This window comes from Microcaecilia unicolor, chromosome 11 (genome assembly GCF_901765095.1).
Source record: "Microcaecilia unicolor chromosome 11, aMicUni1.1, whole genome shotgun sequence".
NCBI classification, from domain to species: Eukaryota; Metazoa; Chordata; class Amphibia; order Gymnophiona; family Siphonopidae; genus Microcaecilia; species Microcaecilia unicolor.
Window position 1 is genome coordinate 29,688,915 of NC_044041.1, and position 18,417 is coordinate 29,707,331.

At 45.6% G+C, this 18,417-nt stretch overlaps 1 protein-coding gene across 2 annotated transcripts in view; it reads left to right on the plus strand.

Annotated features, from left to right (window-relative positions):
* The window catches only part of SART3 (spliceosome associated factor 3, U4/U6 recycling protein), a 62,214-nt gene extending 45,433 nt beyond the window's left edge, over positions 1–16,781 (plus strand). For both annotated transcript variants that reach the window (XM_030218687.1, XM_030218688.1), the window contains 5 exons: positions 500–665; positions 1,498–1,967; positions 4,439–4,594; positions 13,905–14,092; positions 15,698–16,781. In XM_030218687.1, the coding sequence (XP_030074547.1) occupies positions 500–665; positions 1,498–1,967; positions 4,439–4,594; positions 13,905–14,092; positions 15,698–15,890 (1,173 nt within the window). In that variant the 3' untranslated portion in view covers positions 15,891–16,781. The remainder of the gene's footprint in view (positions 1–499; positions 666–1,497; positions 1,968–4,438; positions 4,595–13,904; positions 14,093–15,697) is intronic.
* Positions 16,782–18,417: the final 1,636 nt, after the last annotated feature.

Consider the following 18,417-nt stretch of genomic DNA (forward strand, 5'->3'; position numbering starts at 1 on the left):
GTTTTAGCCACATAAATGGCTCTTAAAATTGGCCACATGGTAAGCAGATTTAGGGCCTACGATTGCAGGGTCCTTGAAGGCTTCTGGGTGCATAACTGGCAGAGCATTAGCACTTCAGTGGCTGGGTTAGGTGATTTGGGAAGGGATATAAAACAGGGGAAATCTCTAGGTAGCTGCAAATGAAAGGCTGGTGGCACCAGATCTCAGCCTGGTTCTGACTGAGTTGTGAACTCAGTTTCTCCAAACAATATGAAATGAACATTTTTGGGCTACACCCCCCGCCCCCCAGTTACAAAGACTTGTGTGGTCTTAGCAAATATAGAAATCAAAGCTACAGGAACTAGTCTGTAAAACCAATAAAAATATTACTGTTTATTGGCTTGGAGAGTAACATTTTCATGTTTGTCAAACAATAAGGAATGTGACATGTCACTAAGCAGTTGCGAGAGAGTAATTTCAATGGCTTTCAATGAATTGGTTTAAAAACAAATCCTTCCAGGCCGCAGAGAAGGGAGCTGCTCTAGCTAAGCAAGAAGAGGAAAAGGCAGAACAACGCAAGAAAGCCCGTGCCGAGAAAAAGGCCTCAAAAAAAGCGAAGAAAAACAAGACCGGGGAGAAACGCAAAGCAGAAGAGGAAGATGAGGAGGAGTGGGGCAAAGAAACAGGTACGTAGACAAATTTTCTAACTTAATTGACCAATACCCTGGTCCTATAGGGCATTGGGAAAGTGCCATTTTTTAATTGAAAAGTTTAATCCTAGGTCAGACTCCTTTGGCACACTTAGCCTAGAGCAGGGGTTTCCAGCCCAGTCCTTGGGACACACGGAGTCAGTCAGGTTTTCAGAATACCCATAATGATCTCTCTCATGCATATTGATGAACATGACTGGCTGGGTGTGTCCCGAGGACTGGGTTGAGAACCCACGGCCTAGAGACATTGAATATGCCTTATGTCCTTTATTTGCTGACATGCTCTGTCTAACCATCTCCGTCCCCCATCGCACTTCAGATTTTGACCTCCTTAGGAAACTTATGAGCTTGCTGAATCTGTGAATGTGTGTTTTGCTATCCTGACTTATCCACATCTTCAGTACATGTTGGGGGAGGGGAGTTGGCATGAGAGAGCTCCTGATGGGCATTTTTTGAGAGCATCTGCACGGCACTGTAATCCCATGCAAAACTAACAGTCTATCTTTGTTTTGATTAAGCTGCAATACAGGTATCATCTTATAAATTACTTTAAATTCCCCGTCAATAGGATCTGGATTAAAATCTAGTCCCCTTTAAATTAGTCTTTGATTTGGATGGAGGAGGAGGGAAGGGAAGGTCAGAGAAGTCTCTGCTTCTTAATTTATCTTTGTCACGTAGTAGGCTTCAGTAAAACTCGTTTTTATATATCAATTAACTTAAATCCAGAGTTTTCTACACAGCAATTGAGATATAGAATTTGAAACATTGCTTCTTCCTTCATGACTTTCTTTTATTCGCTTTACAACAGAACAGCCGAACAAAAAACACAGAGGGGACGGAGACATTGCTTTTGAAGACGATGACGACAACGACGACGACATAGAAGAAATGGAAATGGGACTTTTTGGGAGAAATCCATCTAAGAAAATAGAAGATGCCCATTCCAAACAGAAAGTAAAGGCTGCTGCTCTTAAAAAGGGGACCGAGAAAGTTCTCCATAATGTTGACAAGGACAGTATCACGGTTTTTGTCAGCAATCTTTCCTACAACATGGCGGATCCTGAAGAAAAACTGAAGAAGTTGTTTGAGGGCTGTGGCGAAATCACGGAGGTTCGTGCCGTGTTCAGTAATAAGGGGACTTTTCGTGGTTACTGCTACGTAGAGTTCAAGGAGGAGAAAAGCACTCTCAATGCCCTCAGGCTGGACCGCACCATTGTAGATGGCAGGCCAATGTTTGTTTCTCCATGTGTTGACAAGAATAGGAATCCATCATTCAAGGTACCTTTTTTTTTTTTTTTTTCCTTCTCAATAAATGTTATGGTGGTTTATGGGCAATTAATGCAGCTGTAATAAATATAAAGAGCATCCTAATGTACAAATCATTTGGTCTTGCTGTTTAGCAGAAAAGAACGTAAACTTTCGTACTACAGATTATTTCTGTGCTAGTTAATCTCAAAAATCTAATACACTCTTGAGTGCAGTTTTCTCTAAGAGTTCCCCAACTACAAGTTCAAATTCATAGCACCTAATTGATTAAAGGGTTTTTGTTTAGTGAAAGTGAAGACCCTTAGTAACTCTGACGTTTTGTGGTTTGAGGCTAGATGCTTGAATTTATTGATTTAAGCTGTTTTCTTGGCTGTAATTTCTACATTTTTGATTTCTCATTTGCCTCACTAAACTGTTTGAAGTTTCTTGTTCATATGTTCATATATTTTTTTGAAATGATAAATGTATGCCTTTTGCTACAGTTTGCTCGGTTTGTACCTTACATAACAGCGTTACATTCCAATTTAATTTAGAATCATCATGGTAGGAAAACAATGTTTTGAAAAGTAATACAGGGGTATGGCCCAGTGGGAAGGGCTTCACACTGCCATGTGTAGGGCCCAGGTTGGATTCCCAGTTCAGGTCTTCTGTTGGCGGCTCTTGCCAGGAATGCCCTGGAGGCAGTGTTCATAGCCTCTTGGTGTAGCAGAGTAGCATCTCAGCCACCTCTTAACAGTGATACCTACTGGCTAGACTTAAGGTCCCTGTTGGCTGAGTTCTCAAGGATAATACCATGGTTTGTTGACTCCTGTTTAAGACTTGTCCATTAATGACTAGGCGAAATGAGTTAGGACAGAGGTTCTCAAAATTTCTTGGCTCATGGTGCCCTTAGTCTCCAGTAATTGTTTTCACGGCGCCCCGTAGGCCACATAATTCCCCTCAGCTCTTAAACATAGAAATGTGACAGCAGATAAAGGCCAAATGGCTCATCCAGTTTGCCATCCTTTCCTAAGGGATCCCACATGCTTTCTTAAACTCTGACACAGTCCTCGTCTCCACAGCCTTCATTGGGAGGCCATTTCATGCATCCACCCATCATTCTACTTCTGTTATAGATGGCCAGGAGGTAATTGTCTTGCCCTGTTATTGGGTCTGTGAACTACAGTGAGCCAATTGTGCTGTTTACTTGAAAAAAAACAAATTGAATGTTTAGCTAAAGACACTTGGCAGAATTCATTAGGATATTTCAGATCCTATTAGGATTGCATGCAGCTGGTAGAAAGTTCTGCTCATAAGAGCTGAGCACTTCTGGCTGCCATTGGTGACTGTTTTCTAACCACGGCCTGGCTAACTCATGTAAGAAAGATGTGAAGAAAACAGTTACATTCTGAAATCTATGGTGATCAGTTTTCTTCTCTCTCTCTTTTTATTTATTTTTTTTATTTTTTATGCACTTTTTTTTTTTTTAAACTTGCTGTATATGTCAGTGAAGCCAGAATATAGCAAGATCTCAAGGGATTCTCATTTTGTTACACTCAAACTGTTAAGCCATTTGGGCTGTAAGGTATGGCATACCCCTTTCATGAACAGCAGAGGCCGAAATAGAAACATATAATATGCTGGGACCTAGTCAGAGTACAGAGAAATCACTTTTACACCCTCTGGAGAAAAGGGTGACGTCACAGTGGAGACGGGGGAGCATGTGGTCAGGTGAGAAGCTGGTCTCTGCTGATGCAAGGCGTGTGAGGAGAAAGCAGCATAATCCTGGCTCACATTTCCTGGCCAAATCCGAGTGGTATCTTTGGTTTAATTGATTTTTAATTTTTGTAAACTTACTGTGATCTAATTTTAAGCCGAGTGGTTTAATAAACTGGTTAGTAAAAGAATTTTTGTTCTTAAAATGCTAGTTATATCTAGCTATCTGGACTTAACCAGTGCCATGTTCAACAGCTTGTACAAGTATTCCCAAATGAAAGTTACCTGTTAGTACGCCTACAGTATTTTAATTCAGGAAACGTGCAGTTGCCTTACTAGTATACCAGGGCTTTTTTTGAGGGGGTACTGAGTACCAGCACCTTTTCTATTGTCTGCTAAAATTGATCTATGGACCCCAAGTTTTAATGAAAGAGCTCAGGCCTTGTCATAGGTTCTGTGACTGGTTTTAGGGGGTCTGGCTGTTGTGGGGTGGGTCCTCAGTGATCACCTCACCCCTGAAGGGTGGCCTAGTATTTGAGCACCAGCACCTTTTTTGCTAGAAAAAACACACTGTAGTGTAGAAAGGAATTTGTGCTTTTAAAGCCTAAAACAGAAATTTGCTTTAATAGATACCCCTTTTGATAAGCATTCAAAATGCATATTTATTGATGTCCTTTTGAATGGACTTAGATACTCTTGGACTGTGGCTGTGAGACTCATCCATTGTACAGATTATACTGAACAGGAAATTTATGTAAGTTTCTTGTTTTCCCTTTTCTGCTTTTTAGCCAACGTTTAAGTACAGCACAACGCTGGAGAAGCACAAACTATTCGTCTCCGGGTTGCCCTATTCCTGCACAAAAGAAGAGCTGGAAGAACTTTTCAAGGAGCATGGGTGTGTGAAAGAGGTCAGGCTGGTCACAAACCGATCTGGAAAATCCAAGGTATTTTCTACTGACCAACTTCAGTTACATTTAGCAGCCTTGGTGGCTGTGATCCTCATGATCATGGCCAATTAAAATTGTGTGATCCTCCCCCCCCCCCCCCCCCCCCCCCCCGAGGTACAGACCTATGAAGAATCCACTCAGGTCATGACCCCAAAAACAGGGACCTTCTTCGTCTTTGTCAGATTGGAAATAAGCTTATTTCTGATCTGACGAAGAAGGGCTACCTTCGAAAGCTAATCAAAAAATGTATTATGTCCAATAAAAAAGGTATCCTCTTATTTTCTTTTCCATGTTTTATTTCTATTGATTACCTTTAAGAATATTTCAGGAAGTGTATTTCTCTAGTTTGGCCAGCAGGTGGTACATGTTTATGTTTAAAGCTGTTACAGAGAAATGACTTTTCCTTCTTTAGATCTGGTGGTAACATATTCCATAGTCTCATCCCTGCAAAGGAAACTGAATTCTCGATGATGGTTTTGAAGCAAATGCACTTCAGTGATGACACACCTAATTTCAGCTTGTTGTGTGGCTAACTGCGAATACTCATGAGGACTGAATCAGTTAGCACCGCTGAATAATATGGTTAGCACCTGCCAGCTAACTCGAGGGACTTATGCGGTTAGGCACCCAATATTCAGCGCCTGACCACATAACCGGTTAAATTGGGCCGCATATATAGCAATCCTGACCGGTTTAACTTAAGTGGTCAGGCGCTCAATATTGCCGTAAGTGGTTTAAGTTTTAACTGCCAGAAAGAAAACTGGATATTCAATGCCGGTGACCAGATATGACCCAGCACTGAATATGCAGGTTTAACGTTGGCAGCGGACGTGAAAAGTGCTGCCTGCCGCCGGCATATATACAGATAATATAGAAGCTTAATACTGCATACGTTCAAGGTCATATTCCTGTTTGGGGGCCTTGCTATGGTGCAGCGTCAGTGTGATAAAAGGGATCCTCTAGGGCCAAGCATGTGCCTGCATAGAAGCGGCAAGACTGTCAAGGACTTCATATCAGATCTACATCATCATATCCTGCTTTTAAAAAAACCTCCTAAAATCCTGGCTCTTTGCTGAAGCTTTCCCGTCCTAATTGATGTCCATTCCTATTCTGTTCTCCGCGAGCTTTTATTGTTAACCACTTAGATTGGTGGATATCAAACAAAATCTGTACCAATGCTTCCCAATCTTTTTTTTTTTTCTTTTAAATTTATGCAGTTTTAAACAAATATACATGAAAATTTAACTTCTTGCTAAGGAAATATAACAAACCAAAGTAGGCGATGTAGATTTCCAATAATAAAAATAAACGGGAAACTTTGTTTAGAAAAACCCCTGTTAAGGGGGACAGAACACAGAAATTGGACAAGGTCTAACTTCACAAAATCAGGAAGTATTCTTTAGGTAATCATCCACCAGATGTATAATGAGCCAGAATTCCATTTATCCTTATCCATTTCCCAGTACCAACAGTGTGACAGAAATAGGACATTTATTTATTTAGATTTTGCTCACACCTTTTTCAGTAGTAGCTCAAGGTGAGTTCCATATCATCAAGCTGATCAATCCATAGACTGGTGGGTTGTGTCCATCTACCAGCAGGTGGAGATAGAGAGCAAACTTTTACCTCCCTATATGTGGTCATGTGCTGCCGGAAACTCCTCAGTATGTTCTCTATCTCAGCAGGTGGTGGTCACACACAGCAGCAGCTCTGGCTAGGCCTCCAAGCCTAATTTTTAGGTTTTGTTGAGTGCCTGGGGTTGAGGGCTCTTTTGAGCAAGTGCAAACCTGGTGGTGCCAGGTCCCTCCTTTTCTCCCCCCTCCCGCTGGCTCCGTTAAAAAAAAAAAAAAAAAAAAAATTTGAACGTCCTTAAAGGCGTTTATTTCGACGTTTATTTAAGCGTCTATTGCAGCTACTCACTGGGACACCAGGTCGTTACAACTCGGAGCGGACAGCAGGTAATTTTTACCTTTTTATAGCGGGCAGGGGGTTCCCCGATTCTTCTCCTCGTGGCATATGGCGTCGGAGGGCGAGGGCGCAAAGGGTCGCTCCCCGGGTCGCTTGAGCGCTTCTAGAGGGGATGCGGGGGTCTTCAAGCCTGATTCGCCCTTGTTGGGTGACAGTTTCGTGACCGATGAATGTCCCGGTCCTTCCTCCGGCGTGGCGGTTTTTCCCGCCATAAACGCCCATCCCCCGCTCCTCGCCTCCGCCATCTTGGCCGGCCACGCGGCTCGGACGGCTTCTTCTTGGGCCGCCCTTGAGGTTGGAGACATTAATGCCATGAACGCCCTTAATTTGGGCGACGGCACAGAAGCGGCTAAAGTTAAGAGCCGTTCTTCCCGCGTGGCTCCTTCGCGGAGTTTCGCGCCGGACGCCATTTTGGATGCGCAGCATGTCTCTCCCCCGCTATTGCGAGCGCCGGTTGAGGGTGCGTCTAGGGCTGTTGCCCAGACTGCGGAAGTGCACAGTCTGGGGGGTTTCTCCCCCGAGTTTGTTTTGCTGCTGCATCAGGCCTTCCTCATGCACAACGCTGCCCCTGCTCCCTCGTCTGGTAAAGAGGTTGAGGTTCCCAGAGGTAAACGCTCTCGGGTTGATTCCCAGGCCTTGGAGGAATTTGTCTCCTCCGATGTAGATGAGGGCAGCGTGTCTGAGGTCTCCCAACGGTCCTTTGCGGATTCCTTGGAGGAGACGGATCCCCGCTCGGATGGAGCGGATGACCCCTCTGCAGCGCGGCTTTTTAGCCCAGAGGATTTGCCCAACCTGTTGTTACAGGCCATGGACACTTTGAAGATTTCCTCTCCGGAGGACGTCTCTCCCTCAGCCCCTGTTGGCTCTGCCATTATGCTGGGGACGAAGCGCCCGCCTAGAACCTTCCACGTGCATGATGCCATGCGCACCTTAATTTCGGCTCAATGGGATGTCCCAGAAGCGAGCCTTAAAGTGGCTAGGGCTATGTCCCGCCTCTATCCTTTGGCTGTGAGTGAACGTGAGGCCTATCTGTGGCCTACCGTGGATTCTTTAATCACTGCGGTGACTAAGAAAACGGCGTTGCCGGTGGAAGGTGGCACGGCCCTAAAGGACGCCCAAGACAGAAGATTGGAGGCGGCCTTAAGGTCGTCCTTTGAGGCGGCTGCTTTAAGTTTGCAGGCCTCAGTTTGCGGCTCCTATGTGGCCAGGGCGTGCCTGACTATGGTGCAGCGGGCTTCCCCCTCAGATCATTCCTTGAGGGCTGATTGGCCGGCCCTGGAATCGGGCTTAGCCTATTTGGCAGACTTGCTGTATGATGTCTTGAGGGCCTCAGCTAAAGGCATGGCTCAGACAATCTCTGCGCGGCGGTGGCTTTGGCTGAAACATTGGTCTGCTGACCACGCCTCTAAATCCCGCCTGGCTAGGTTGCCTTTTAAAGGCAAGCTGCTCTTTGGGGTCGAGCTGGACAAAATCGTGACCGATCTCGGCACGTCTAAGGGCAAGAAATTACCAGAGGTCAGGGCTCGGGCTAGTACTCGTCCCGGTACCTCCAGAGGACGGTTGCAGGAAGCCCGTCGGTACCGCCCGGGCAAGTCGGGCTCTGCCCCCTCTTCCTTCAAGAGGAATTTCTCCCCCAAGCAGCATTCCTTTCGCAGAGACCGCCGTCCCGGAGGTGCTCCCTCCGGTCCTCCCCCAGGGTCTCGTACCCAATGACGGGGTCTTGGTCCACGCCCCAGTGCAGATTGGAGGACGGCTGTCCTCGTTTCTGGGCGAGTGGACCACAATAACTTCAGACGCGTGGGTGCTGGAAGTCATCAGAGACGGCTACAAACTAGAGTTCTGCCGACCCTTAAAAGACGGGTTTGTACTCTCTCCCTGCAAGTCTCCGGTCAAAGCTGTGGCAGTGCAGCAGACCTTGGACAATCTGATCCGCCTGGGCGCGGTCGTTCCGGTGCCAGAAAGTCAGCTTGGCAAGGGACGTTACTCCATTTACTTTGTGGTACCAAAGAAAGGAGGTTCTGTCCGGCCTATCCTCAACCTCAAAGGGGTCAATCGGGCCTTGAAAGTGCGGCACTTTCGCATGGAGACTCTCCGCTCTGTTATAGCGGCAGTGAAGGCAGGAGAGTTCCTGGCATCCTTGGACATCAAGGAAGCGTACCTGCATATTCCCATCTGGCCTCCTCATCAACGCTTTCTGCGTTTTGCAGTCCTGGGACGACACTTCCAGTTCAGAGCCCTCCCTTTCGGGTTGGCTACTGCTCCGCGGACCTTTTCCAAAGTAATGGTGGTCATCGCGGCCTTCCTACGAAAGGAAGGGGTACAAGTCCATCCTTATCTGGACGACTGGTTGATCCGAGCCCCCTCTTATGCAGAGTGCGGCAAAGCTGTGGACCGGGTAGTTGCTCTTTTGAGCTCCCTGGGATGGATCATCAACTGGGAGAAGAGCCAGCTGCGCCCGACTCAGTCCCTGGAGTACCTGGGAGTTCGATTCGACACCCAAGTGGGCAGAGTGTTCCTGCCAGACAATCGGATTGTCAAACTTCAGGCTCAGGTGGACCAGTTCCTAGTAGCCTCTCCCCTTCGGGCTTGGGACTATGTGCAGCTGTTGGGCTGTATGACGGCCACGATGGAAGTTGTGCCCTGGGCCAGGGCTCATATGAGACCGCTTCAACACTCTTTGCTGCAGCGCTGGACTCCGATGTCGGAGGATTATGCTGTGCGCCTTCCCTTGGACCCAGCAGTGCGCAAGGCGCTGAGCTGGTGGATGCAGACAGACAAGTTGTCTGCGGGAATGCCTCTGGTGACCCCAGAGTGGATTGTCGTCACGACGGACGCCTCGTTGTCGGGCTGGGGAGCCCACTGCTTGGGAAGGACAGCGCAGGGGCTCTGGTCTCCTGCAGAGGCAAAGTGGTCTATCAACCTCCTGGAACTCAGAGCCATTCGGTTGGCGCTTTTGGAGTTCATCCCGGTACTGGTGTTGAAGCCTGTACGGGTCCTGTCGGACAATGCCACGGCTGTGGCCTATGTCAACCGCCAGGGAGGTACCAAGAGCGCCCCTCTAGCCAAGGAGGCTATGAATCTTTGCCAGTGGGCGGAAGTGAACCTGGAGCAGCTTTCAGCGGCCCACATTGCCGGAGTCATGAATGTCAAGGCGGACTTTCTCAGTCGCCATACCTTGGAGCCCGGAGAGTGGCAGCTATCTGCTCAGGCGTTCTTGGACATCACGAAGCGCTGGGGCCAGCCGAGCCTAGATCTGATGGCGTCATCGGCCAATTGCCAAGTGCCGCGCTTTTTCAGCAGAGGACGGGACCCTCGATCCCTGGGAGTAGATGCTCTTCTCCAACAGTGGCCGGCACAAGAGCTTCTCTATGTGTTCCCGCCCTGGCCCATGTTGGGCAGGGTGCTAGACCGGGTGGCAAAGCATCCCGGCAGGGTAATCCTGGTGGGTCCGGATTGGCCCAGGCGTCCCTGTTATGCGGACTTGATCAGGCTCTCAGTCGACGATCCTCTGCGGCTGTCAGTGGAGCAGGGCCTGTTACATCAGGGTCCCGTGGTGATGGAGGATCCCTCCCCCTTTGGTCTTACGGCCTGGCTATTGAGTGGCAGCGTCTGAGGAAGAAGGGCTTCTCAGACAAGGTCATCGCCACTATGCTGAGAGCGAGGAAGCGCTCTACTTCTACTGCTTACGCCAGGGTTTGGCGTATCTTTGCAGCGTGGTGTGAAGCAGGCTCACTTTCTCCCTTCACTGCTCCAATTTCTTCAGTGTTGGCGTTCCTGCAAGAAGGTCTGGAGAAAGGCCTGTTGCTCAGTTCCCTTAAAGTCCAGGTAGCGGCTCTGGCTTGCTTCAGGGGCCGCCTGAAGGGTGCTTCCCTGGCTTCGCAGCCAGATGTGGTGCGCTTTCTCAAGGGAGTTAATCACCTGCGCCCTCCTCTGCACTCAGTGGTGCCTGCGTGGAATCTCAACCTGGTACTAAGAGCATTGCAGAAGCCGCCTTTTGAACCCTTGTCGAGGGCATCTCTGAAAGACCTGACGTTGAAAGCAGTCTTTTTGGTGGCTATCACTTCAGCCAGAAGAGTTTCCGAGCTCCAGGCGCTCTCATGTCGAGAGCCTTTTCTGCAATTCACTGAGGCAGGAGTGACTATTCGCACAGTGCCTTCCTTCCTGCCCAAGATTGTTTCTCGCTTCCATGTGAATCAGCAGCTCTGTCTCCCTTCCTTTCGTAGGGAGGACTACCCAGAGGAGTACTCTGCTCTTAAATATCTGGATGTGAGACGAGTCATCATCAGATACTTGGAAGTGACCAATGATTTCCGGAAATCGGATCATCTGTTTGTCCTGTTTGCAGGTCCTCGTAAGGGTCTGCAGGCTGCTAAGCCTACAGTGGCAAGATGGGTCAAGGAAGCCATTGCAGCGGCTTATGTGGCCGCGGGGAAGGTGCCGCCTATCCAGCTGAAGGCTCACTCCACGAGAGCTCAGGCGGCCTCGATGGCAGAGGCCGGATCCGTCTCCTTGGAAGAGATATGCAAGGCGGCAACTTGGGCTTCGGCTCATACATTCTCCAAGCATTACCGTTTGACTGTGGCTGCACGGGCGGAGGCCCGGTTTGGAGCTTCAGTGTTGAGGTCAGGGATTTCAATGTCCCGCCCTGGGTGAGTACTGCTTCGGTACATCCCACCAGTCTATGGATTGATCAGCTTGATGATATGGAAGGTAAAATTATGTATAATCATACCTGATAATTTTCTTTCCATTAATCATAGCTGATCAATCCATAGCCCCTCCCAGATATCTGTACTGTTTTTATTCTGGTTGCATTTCAGGTTCAAGTTTAGTCTTCAGTTACTTCAGAAAGACTTCGTGTTCAAGTTTTTTCACTTGGATTCTTCAAGAGTTAAGACGAGTTTGTGTTACAGTGAGCTGCTGCATTCCTCTCCCCTCCGTTTTACGGGGCTGGATTGAGACTTAAAATTCTGCCGGCACTCCCTCCCGCTTCGTGCGGCTGTAGGGCAGCTTTGTACCCCTCCCGCTTCGGCGGTGTTAGGGTCAGTCAGCTCCTCCCGCGGTTCCGGTTGCAGGATAAGCCAGATCCCCCCGCATCGGCGGGTGTGGTGTCCCTCCCCCGCTCCGCGGGGATGAGCTGGACGGATTCCCCTCCCCCACTTGTGTGGGGATGAGCTGGGTTAATTCCCCTCCCCCGTTTCGGCGGTGGTGAGCTGGGCAGAGTGTCCCTTCGTGGGTGTAATTCTCTAAGTGCTGAGTCCTGCGGATGGAGCTTTGATATCGACATACTGAGGAGTTTCCGGCAGCACATGACCACATATAGGGAGGCAAAAGTTTGCTCTCTATCTCCACCTGCTGGTAGATGGACACAACCCACCAGTCTATGGATTGATCAGCTATGATTAATGGAAAGAAAATTATCAGGTATGATTATACATAATTTTACCTTGTGAGCCCTCCTGGGACAGAGAAATATCCAGAGTACCTGAAGGTAACTCACCTTGAGCTACTACTGAAAAAGGTGTGAGCAAAATCCTAAATAAATAAATAATAACTGCACGTTAAGGGCTTAACACCCTTTAGTAAAAGCACCCCTAAAATAACAACAGTGAACCCTGGTGCTATCTTTGGCATAAGTAATACCCGCAGTTCAGTGCACAGGATGGAGCCAGCTATATAAGAGAAACCAACATTGAGAGATGTTCATGTGTGTAGAACTAATGAATGACACCGCATTGAGGGGTCCTTTTACTAAGGCGCTGCAAAAAGTGGCTTGCGGTAGTGTGGGTGCGTGCTTTTGGCAGGTGCCGGGCCAGGAGAAAGGCCTGCGGCAAAATTGAAAGCGGCGTGCGCCTGTTTACAGCCTGAGCCCTTAACATCACCCATTGATCTAGCGGTAAAAGCTAATGCACTACACACATGACTGGCACTACACACATGACTGGTTGGTGCGCGCAAACTGCTGATTAACACTGGAAACGCCGCACGCGGTAGGAAATGAATTTTAAAAAAATTGTCCCGGCTTTATGGGCAAACGCCAAATCTGAAATTATTACCAGGAGAGCACGCTAGCCTGGCGGTAGTCTCGTTTTGGCTCGTGCTGCAAGTGCGTAGAGCCTACCACACCTTTGCAAAACGGCCCCTGAATGTCAGAGCATAGCTGTTCTTAACCCATAAAGCACAGGGCTGCATAAATTTCAAAGTCCACATAATGATTCACAAGATTATCTACGAAGAATCCCCAACCAACATGTACAATCTGATTGACCTTCCTACCAGGAATTGCTCTAGATCTTCTCAAACTTATCTTAACTTACACCTTCCCAACTGTAAAGGAATCAAATACAAAACATACTATCTGGAACACCCTACCACGATCAATTCGTATAGTCATAAGTACATAAGTAGTGCCATACTGGGAAAGACCAAAGGTCCATCTAGCCCAGCATCCTGTCACCGACAGTGGCCAATCCAGGTCAAGGGCACCTGGCACGCTCCCCAAACGTAAAAACATTCCAGACAAGTTATACCTAAAAATGCGGAATTTTTCCAAGTCCATTTAATAGCGGTCTATGGACTTGTCCTTTAGGAATCTATCTAACCCCTTTTTAAACTCCGTCAAGCTAACCGCCCGTACCACGTTCTCCGGAAACGAATTCCAGAGTCTAATTTACACGTTGGGTGAAGAAAAATTTTCTCCGATTCGTTTTAAATTTACCACACTGTAGCTTCAACTCATGCCCTCTAGTCCTAGTATTTTTGGATAGCGTGAACAGTCGCTTCACATCCACCCGATCCATTCCACTCATTATTTTATACACTTCTATCATATCTCCCCTCAGCCGTCTCTTCTCCAAGCTAAAAAGCCCTAGTCTTCTCAGCCTCTCTTCATAGGAAACTACTTAAAACTCACCTTTTCAAGCAAGCCTACTCATATGACTTGACTTAAATTAGAAATCCATCTGCGATACCTGGATCTGACTACTTAGTAGAATTTAATATGTTTTTTTTTTCCCTTTTGAATTCATCCCTCTCCGAACCATTATTATACATTCTTTCTTTTTCACACTTTACCCAACTTACACCCTCTTCCGCTCCCTACCTCTACCACCTTCCTCCCTTATCCTTTCTTAGTCCACTTCTTTATATATTATATTCAAATGTTTTATCCATTTTGTGCTATCTTGTAAATTTGTTTTTTATGTAAGCCGCATTGAGCCTGCTACAGGTGGGAAAGCGCGGGTTATAAATGTTACAATACAATATGTTATCTACTTGGTTAAATAGCTTCTACTAGTCTACCTAAAGAATCTCTGGCTTTTATTTTTTTTTAATTTAGGGGTTGGCCTACGTAGAATATGAAAATGAAGGCCAGGCCTCCCAAGCTGTATTCAAAATGGACGGTATGAAGATTAAAGAGCAAGTTATTAAGGTGGCAATTAGCAATCCTCCTTCCCGAAAGCAGACAGACAAACCCGACACAGGGACACAGCCAACATCCATGGTCCCACGCCAGGTTTATGGAGCGTAAGTACTTAGATTTTTACAACGATACGTTTTATATTTCTCTTACGTGAACTGCACAGGCCAACAGCTGGATTTATGAAGTTGTAAGTGTGTGAGAGGCAGCAGTAACATGGAAATGAATTTCTCTGTTCTTAGGGCCAGTCTGGCGGCTCTGTGGCAGTGCTGTCAGCCCCCAAGTGGAGCAGTTTGGGTTCCATTCCCAGCTGAGGTCTTCCATGTGGCTGGGGCTACGGGTGCTGCAGAGGCAGTGTTCACAGCCGAGGCAGGGAGGGAATCGTGGGAGTAAAATGCCAGAAAGATGCTTGGGTTCATAGAGAGGAATGGCCAGCTCAGAAAGAGCCTCTTCAGTTGTTGTGGAATTCCCTTCCTCTAGCATTGAGAAAAAGGCTCAATTTGCCTTCCTTTCATAAGACTTTAAAAGTATACTTGTTTGTATTAATTATTGATCAGATGAATTTTTTGTTTGTTTGTTTGTTTGATATGTTGTAATTCCCTGTACCTTGGTCTGCCTAGTGGAAAAATTAAGCCATTGCAGGTAGTGCATAACACTGCCGCTAGGGTGGTGGCGGGTGTGCCAAAATGGGAACATATTACGCCTGTATTGAGACAGTTACATTGGTTGCCAGTAAGCTTTCAGATTTATTTTAAAGTTTTGTCTCTAATTCACCAGTCGTATGGGAGGGTACCATGGTATTTTCATTCTGTGGTAAAGCTGTTTTCACTTCGAAGGGATTTCAGATCTGATTCTATAAAACGATTGGCTCAAGATTTGTTTATGCCCGCTCATTATGCTTTAACAAGGTCTGCATCTTTCTCAGTAGCGGGTCCTGTTATGTAGCTTGCCCTGCCTGGTACGCTGCGTATCTGCTCTAGTGTGGTGCAGTTTAAGAAATTATTAAAGACTTGGTTCTTTGTTCAGGGTTTTTTTTTTTTAATGGCCGAGTATGTTATGGCACATGAAGTGGTAGAGGTAGCTACGCCATGAAGTAAGAAGAAGCTTCCATAAGAGCAGAGGGGGAGGGAGGGGGGAATAATCTCGGGCAGGGCATTCTTATATACATTTTGGAGGGACATAGATATTATTAGCTAGGAGAGCAATCCTTAGGAAGATTACATTAAGTGGTCTCGCCTGCAAATACTGTTGGGATAGTACACAGAATAAAACACGAGACATAATTATTGGAGTTCCAGATAAAAGTTTATTGTTACTATTATGCAATTGTCCTGTAATTATAAGTGTACACATTCATACATAAATAAGGAGACAAGAGGGAAGAGATAGGGGAGAAAAGATTGGAAAACTTTGATGATAGAAATCTCAGGTTCATTAATATGTGTTAGAAGTAGTTATCAGATTTATATAGACTTGTATACTATGTGAACTCATCAATAAAAATCATTGAAACATAATGGCCGAGTATGGCATTTTGGTACTAACAGTGGGGAGTATAGCAGTATTTTTTTGTTCCTCTCCCTCTAGCATGCGTGTCACTATAACAGGTCACAATATAGCCTAGGGAAAGCATTGTCCATTTGAAAGAGCTTCTTTAAGGATCTAATCTGATGTATCTGTTAGAATCTCGCCAACTTCTTTTGTGTCCACAGAAGGGGCAAAGGAAGGACCCAGTTGGCCTTACTGCCTCGGTCAGTGCACCGCCAGAGCACCCCTACGACAAAGTCGGAGAATGGTATGTCCCAGGAGCAGGAGCAGGTGGCAACTTCCTCAACCTCCACATCCGAAGCCGAGCCTAAAAAATTGTCAAATGCAGACTTTGCAAAAATGCTGTTGAAAAAATAATAATTTAAAGAAAAAGACTGTAAAATCTAGTGGTCTTGAAAGCCATTTTGTGTCTTTACTAGCAAGGGAAACGTGGCAGAACTGCAAACACTGCTTGGGGCCATTGCATTTAACAATTTAAAAAGAGGAGTGGTACAAATTTGGTAATTCATTTTTTAAAGACTTACTGCAAGAGGTACCATTTTTGTTCTTGTAAAAAAATAAAACTTTAAAAATAATCTCTCATATTGAGGGTAAATGCCTGTGTAAAGAGTTAGTTTCAGTTTATGGCGTGTGTTTAAATTTATACTTATAACCACTGTGTAAGGCTAAAAATGAGAACTTGCACAGTTCAGTTCAGTGAATGGTTTACCCAGCCTTTGAAGACTTTTCTTGATTTTCATTTAGAATTCTTATTTTTGCTTTCTCAATGGACATGGCCCTATGCCACATTTTTTGTTTTGTTTTTAAATTGTTTAATACAAATTTGACGGAGGCGTTTTGATTTCACCACAATGGCCTATTTTAATACTTGGGGCAAGGGGGACGTTATGTGAAATATATTAATTGAATGTTCGATCTGGGGTTTTTTTTTGTTTGTTTTTTTTATATTGTGTATTTGTAAGTGACTTGTTGAAACATACTTTTTATCTTAGAAACTTAAATACTGGAAATGGAAGCTGTATGTTATATTGGAGCATTTTGTGCCAGTGTGGATCAAGTTTTTAGTTCAGTTTATTTTGAAGTGGCTTTAGCCCTCGTCTACCTAAGAGATTGGTTTTGTTCTTTGTATAACAGTGTAAAGCACAGACATTTTTTTTCTCTCTCCTGTGTTCGTTAAATTACCATTGTCTTTGAATAATGTTTGTAAGTTAAAAGCTTGCCTCTTATATAAAAAAAAAAAAAAAAAAATTACACAGTTAAAAACAAAAGTTGTTCATTGAAGACTTGGGAGCTATATGCAGCTCTATTATCCTACAGAATGCATTGCATCTATTAAATGTGAATTTTTAAGAAAGAAAACATTTCATTTTATTAGATTTGGCTTACCACTATATAGATTTAGGTCTTGTTACACTGCATATCCCCTCTGAAGTATATAATGCTTTTATCTGTACTATTCTGCTGTATTTGCCTTTATTTCGTTGGTTTTATTTTTATGTAAATGAAAATAAAGTTCATATCTGTGTATATTCTATAAATTTGAGAACACTGTCAGTGTATCCCAGAAGCCAGTGTTTATGTGAGGGATAGAAAAATGGTAAGTTCATGCACATTGATGGGGACAGAGGGAGTGAGATGGTCCTTGGAAGTGGCATCCTCCTTATATCTTAGATCACACCATCAAGTTTAAAAAACAAAACAGGTCATTCAGGTAACTGACTCAGGAGAGGCATATTTTCAAAGCACTTAGCCTTCCAAAGTTCCATAGGTTTCTATGGAACTTTGGAAGGCTAAGTGCTTTGAAAATATGCCTCTTCAGTTGCCTGATATTGTCTCTTGCTCTAATTTTGGTTTCCCTAGCTAGTTAGGCTAGGCCTGACATATATATGCTACTCTGACAGCAGATGGAGACACAGGACCACAACTATGATAAATGGCTGGTATTGCTGCCGGCAGCCTGTTTCTAACAGATAGTTGGCTGGGGAGCTCTTGCCTTGGTAAAGTAAGATAGGGCCCTTGATCTAAGGGAGAAGCCTTTGTGGTGCATGTTCAGACAGGAAATCTGAAGTTATTGGGTTAGTCTTGTTTGATGCCTGCCGGAGGGCAATGGTGATTAGATAACTCTCCATTAATCAAAGCACACCAAGTGTGGAAGTAAGACCGGATCCAAGTGACCAGCACAAACAAAGGGGTTAGCGCTTCAAAACAAGTTTATTGGGACCCAACACGGTCTGTGTTTTGGCAACAAGCCTTCCTCAGGGGTTGGGTAGTATAGAACTGCAGCAACAGCAATGTCAAAAAAGCATAGAGATGCTAGAAAAAGCTCAGGCGGGAAAACACTGAATCCACAAAGTACACTGTCTCAGGGAACCAGTGATGCCACAGCAGTAGCATATGTAAACAGCATGGAGCACACTGATGGCTCAAGAGGCAAGCCACCAAGGTACAATGAAATCTCCAACTCTCAGCAGCACACATTGCTGGTGTGGAAGACATCCCGGCCAGACCAGGATGCTTTCTGAAGGATAACTCGCAGGAACTTGTTTTCTTTTTCTTTTTTCCTCCACAGTGCATCAATGTACCAATTCAACCATGGCTAAAGTTCAAACTGCCATTTATATATAAAATTTGATATAACATAGTACATGACGGCAGAAAAAGACCTGCACGGTCCATCCACTCTGCCCAACAAGGTAACTCATATGTGCTACTTTTTGTGCATACCCTACTTTGATTTGTACCTGTGCTCTTCAGGGCACAGACCGTATAAGTCTGCCCAGCACTATCCCCGCCTCCCAACCACCATTACAGACCGTATAAGTCTGCCCAGCACTATCCCCGCCTCCCAACCACCAGCCCCGCCTCCCAACCACCAGCTCTGGCA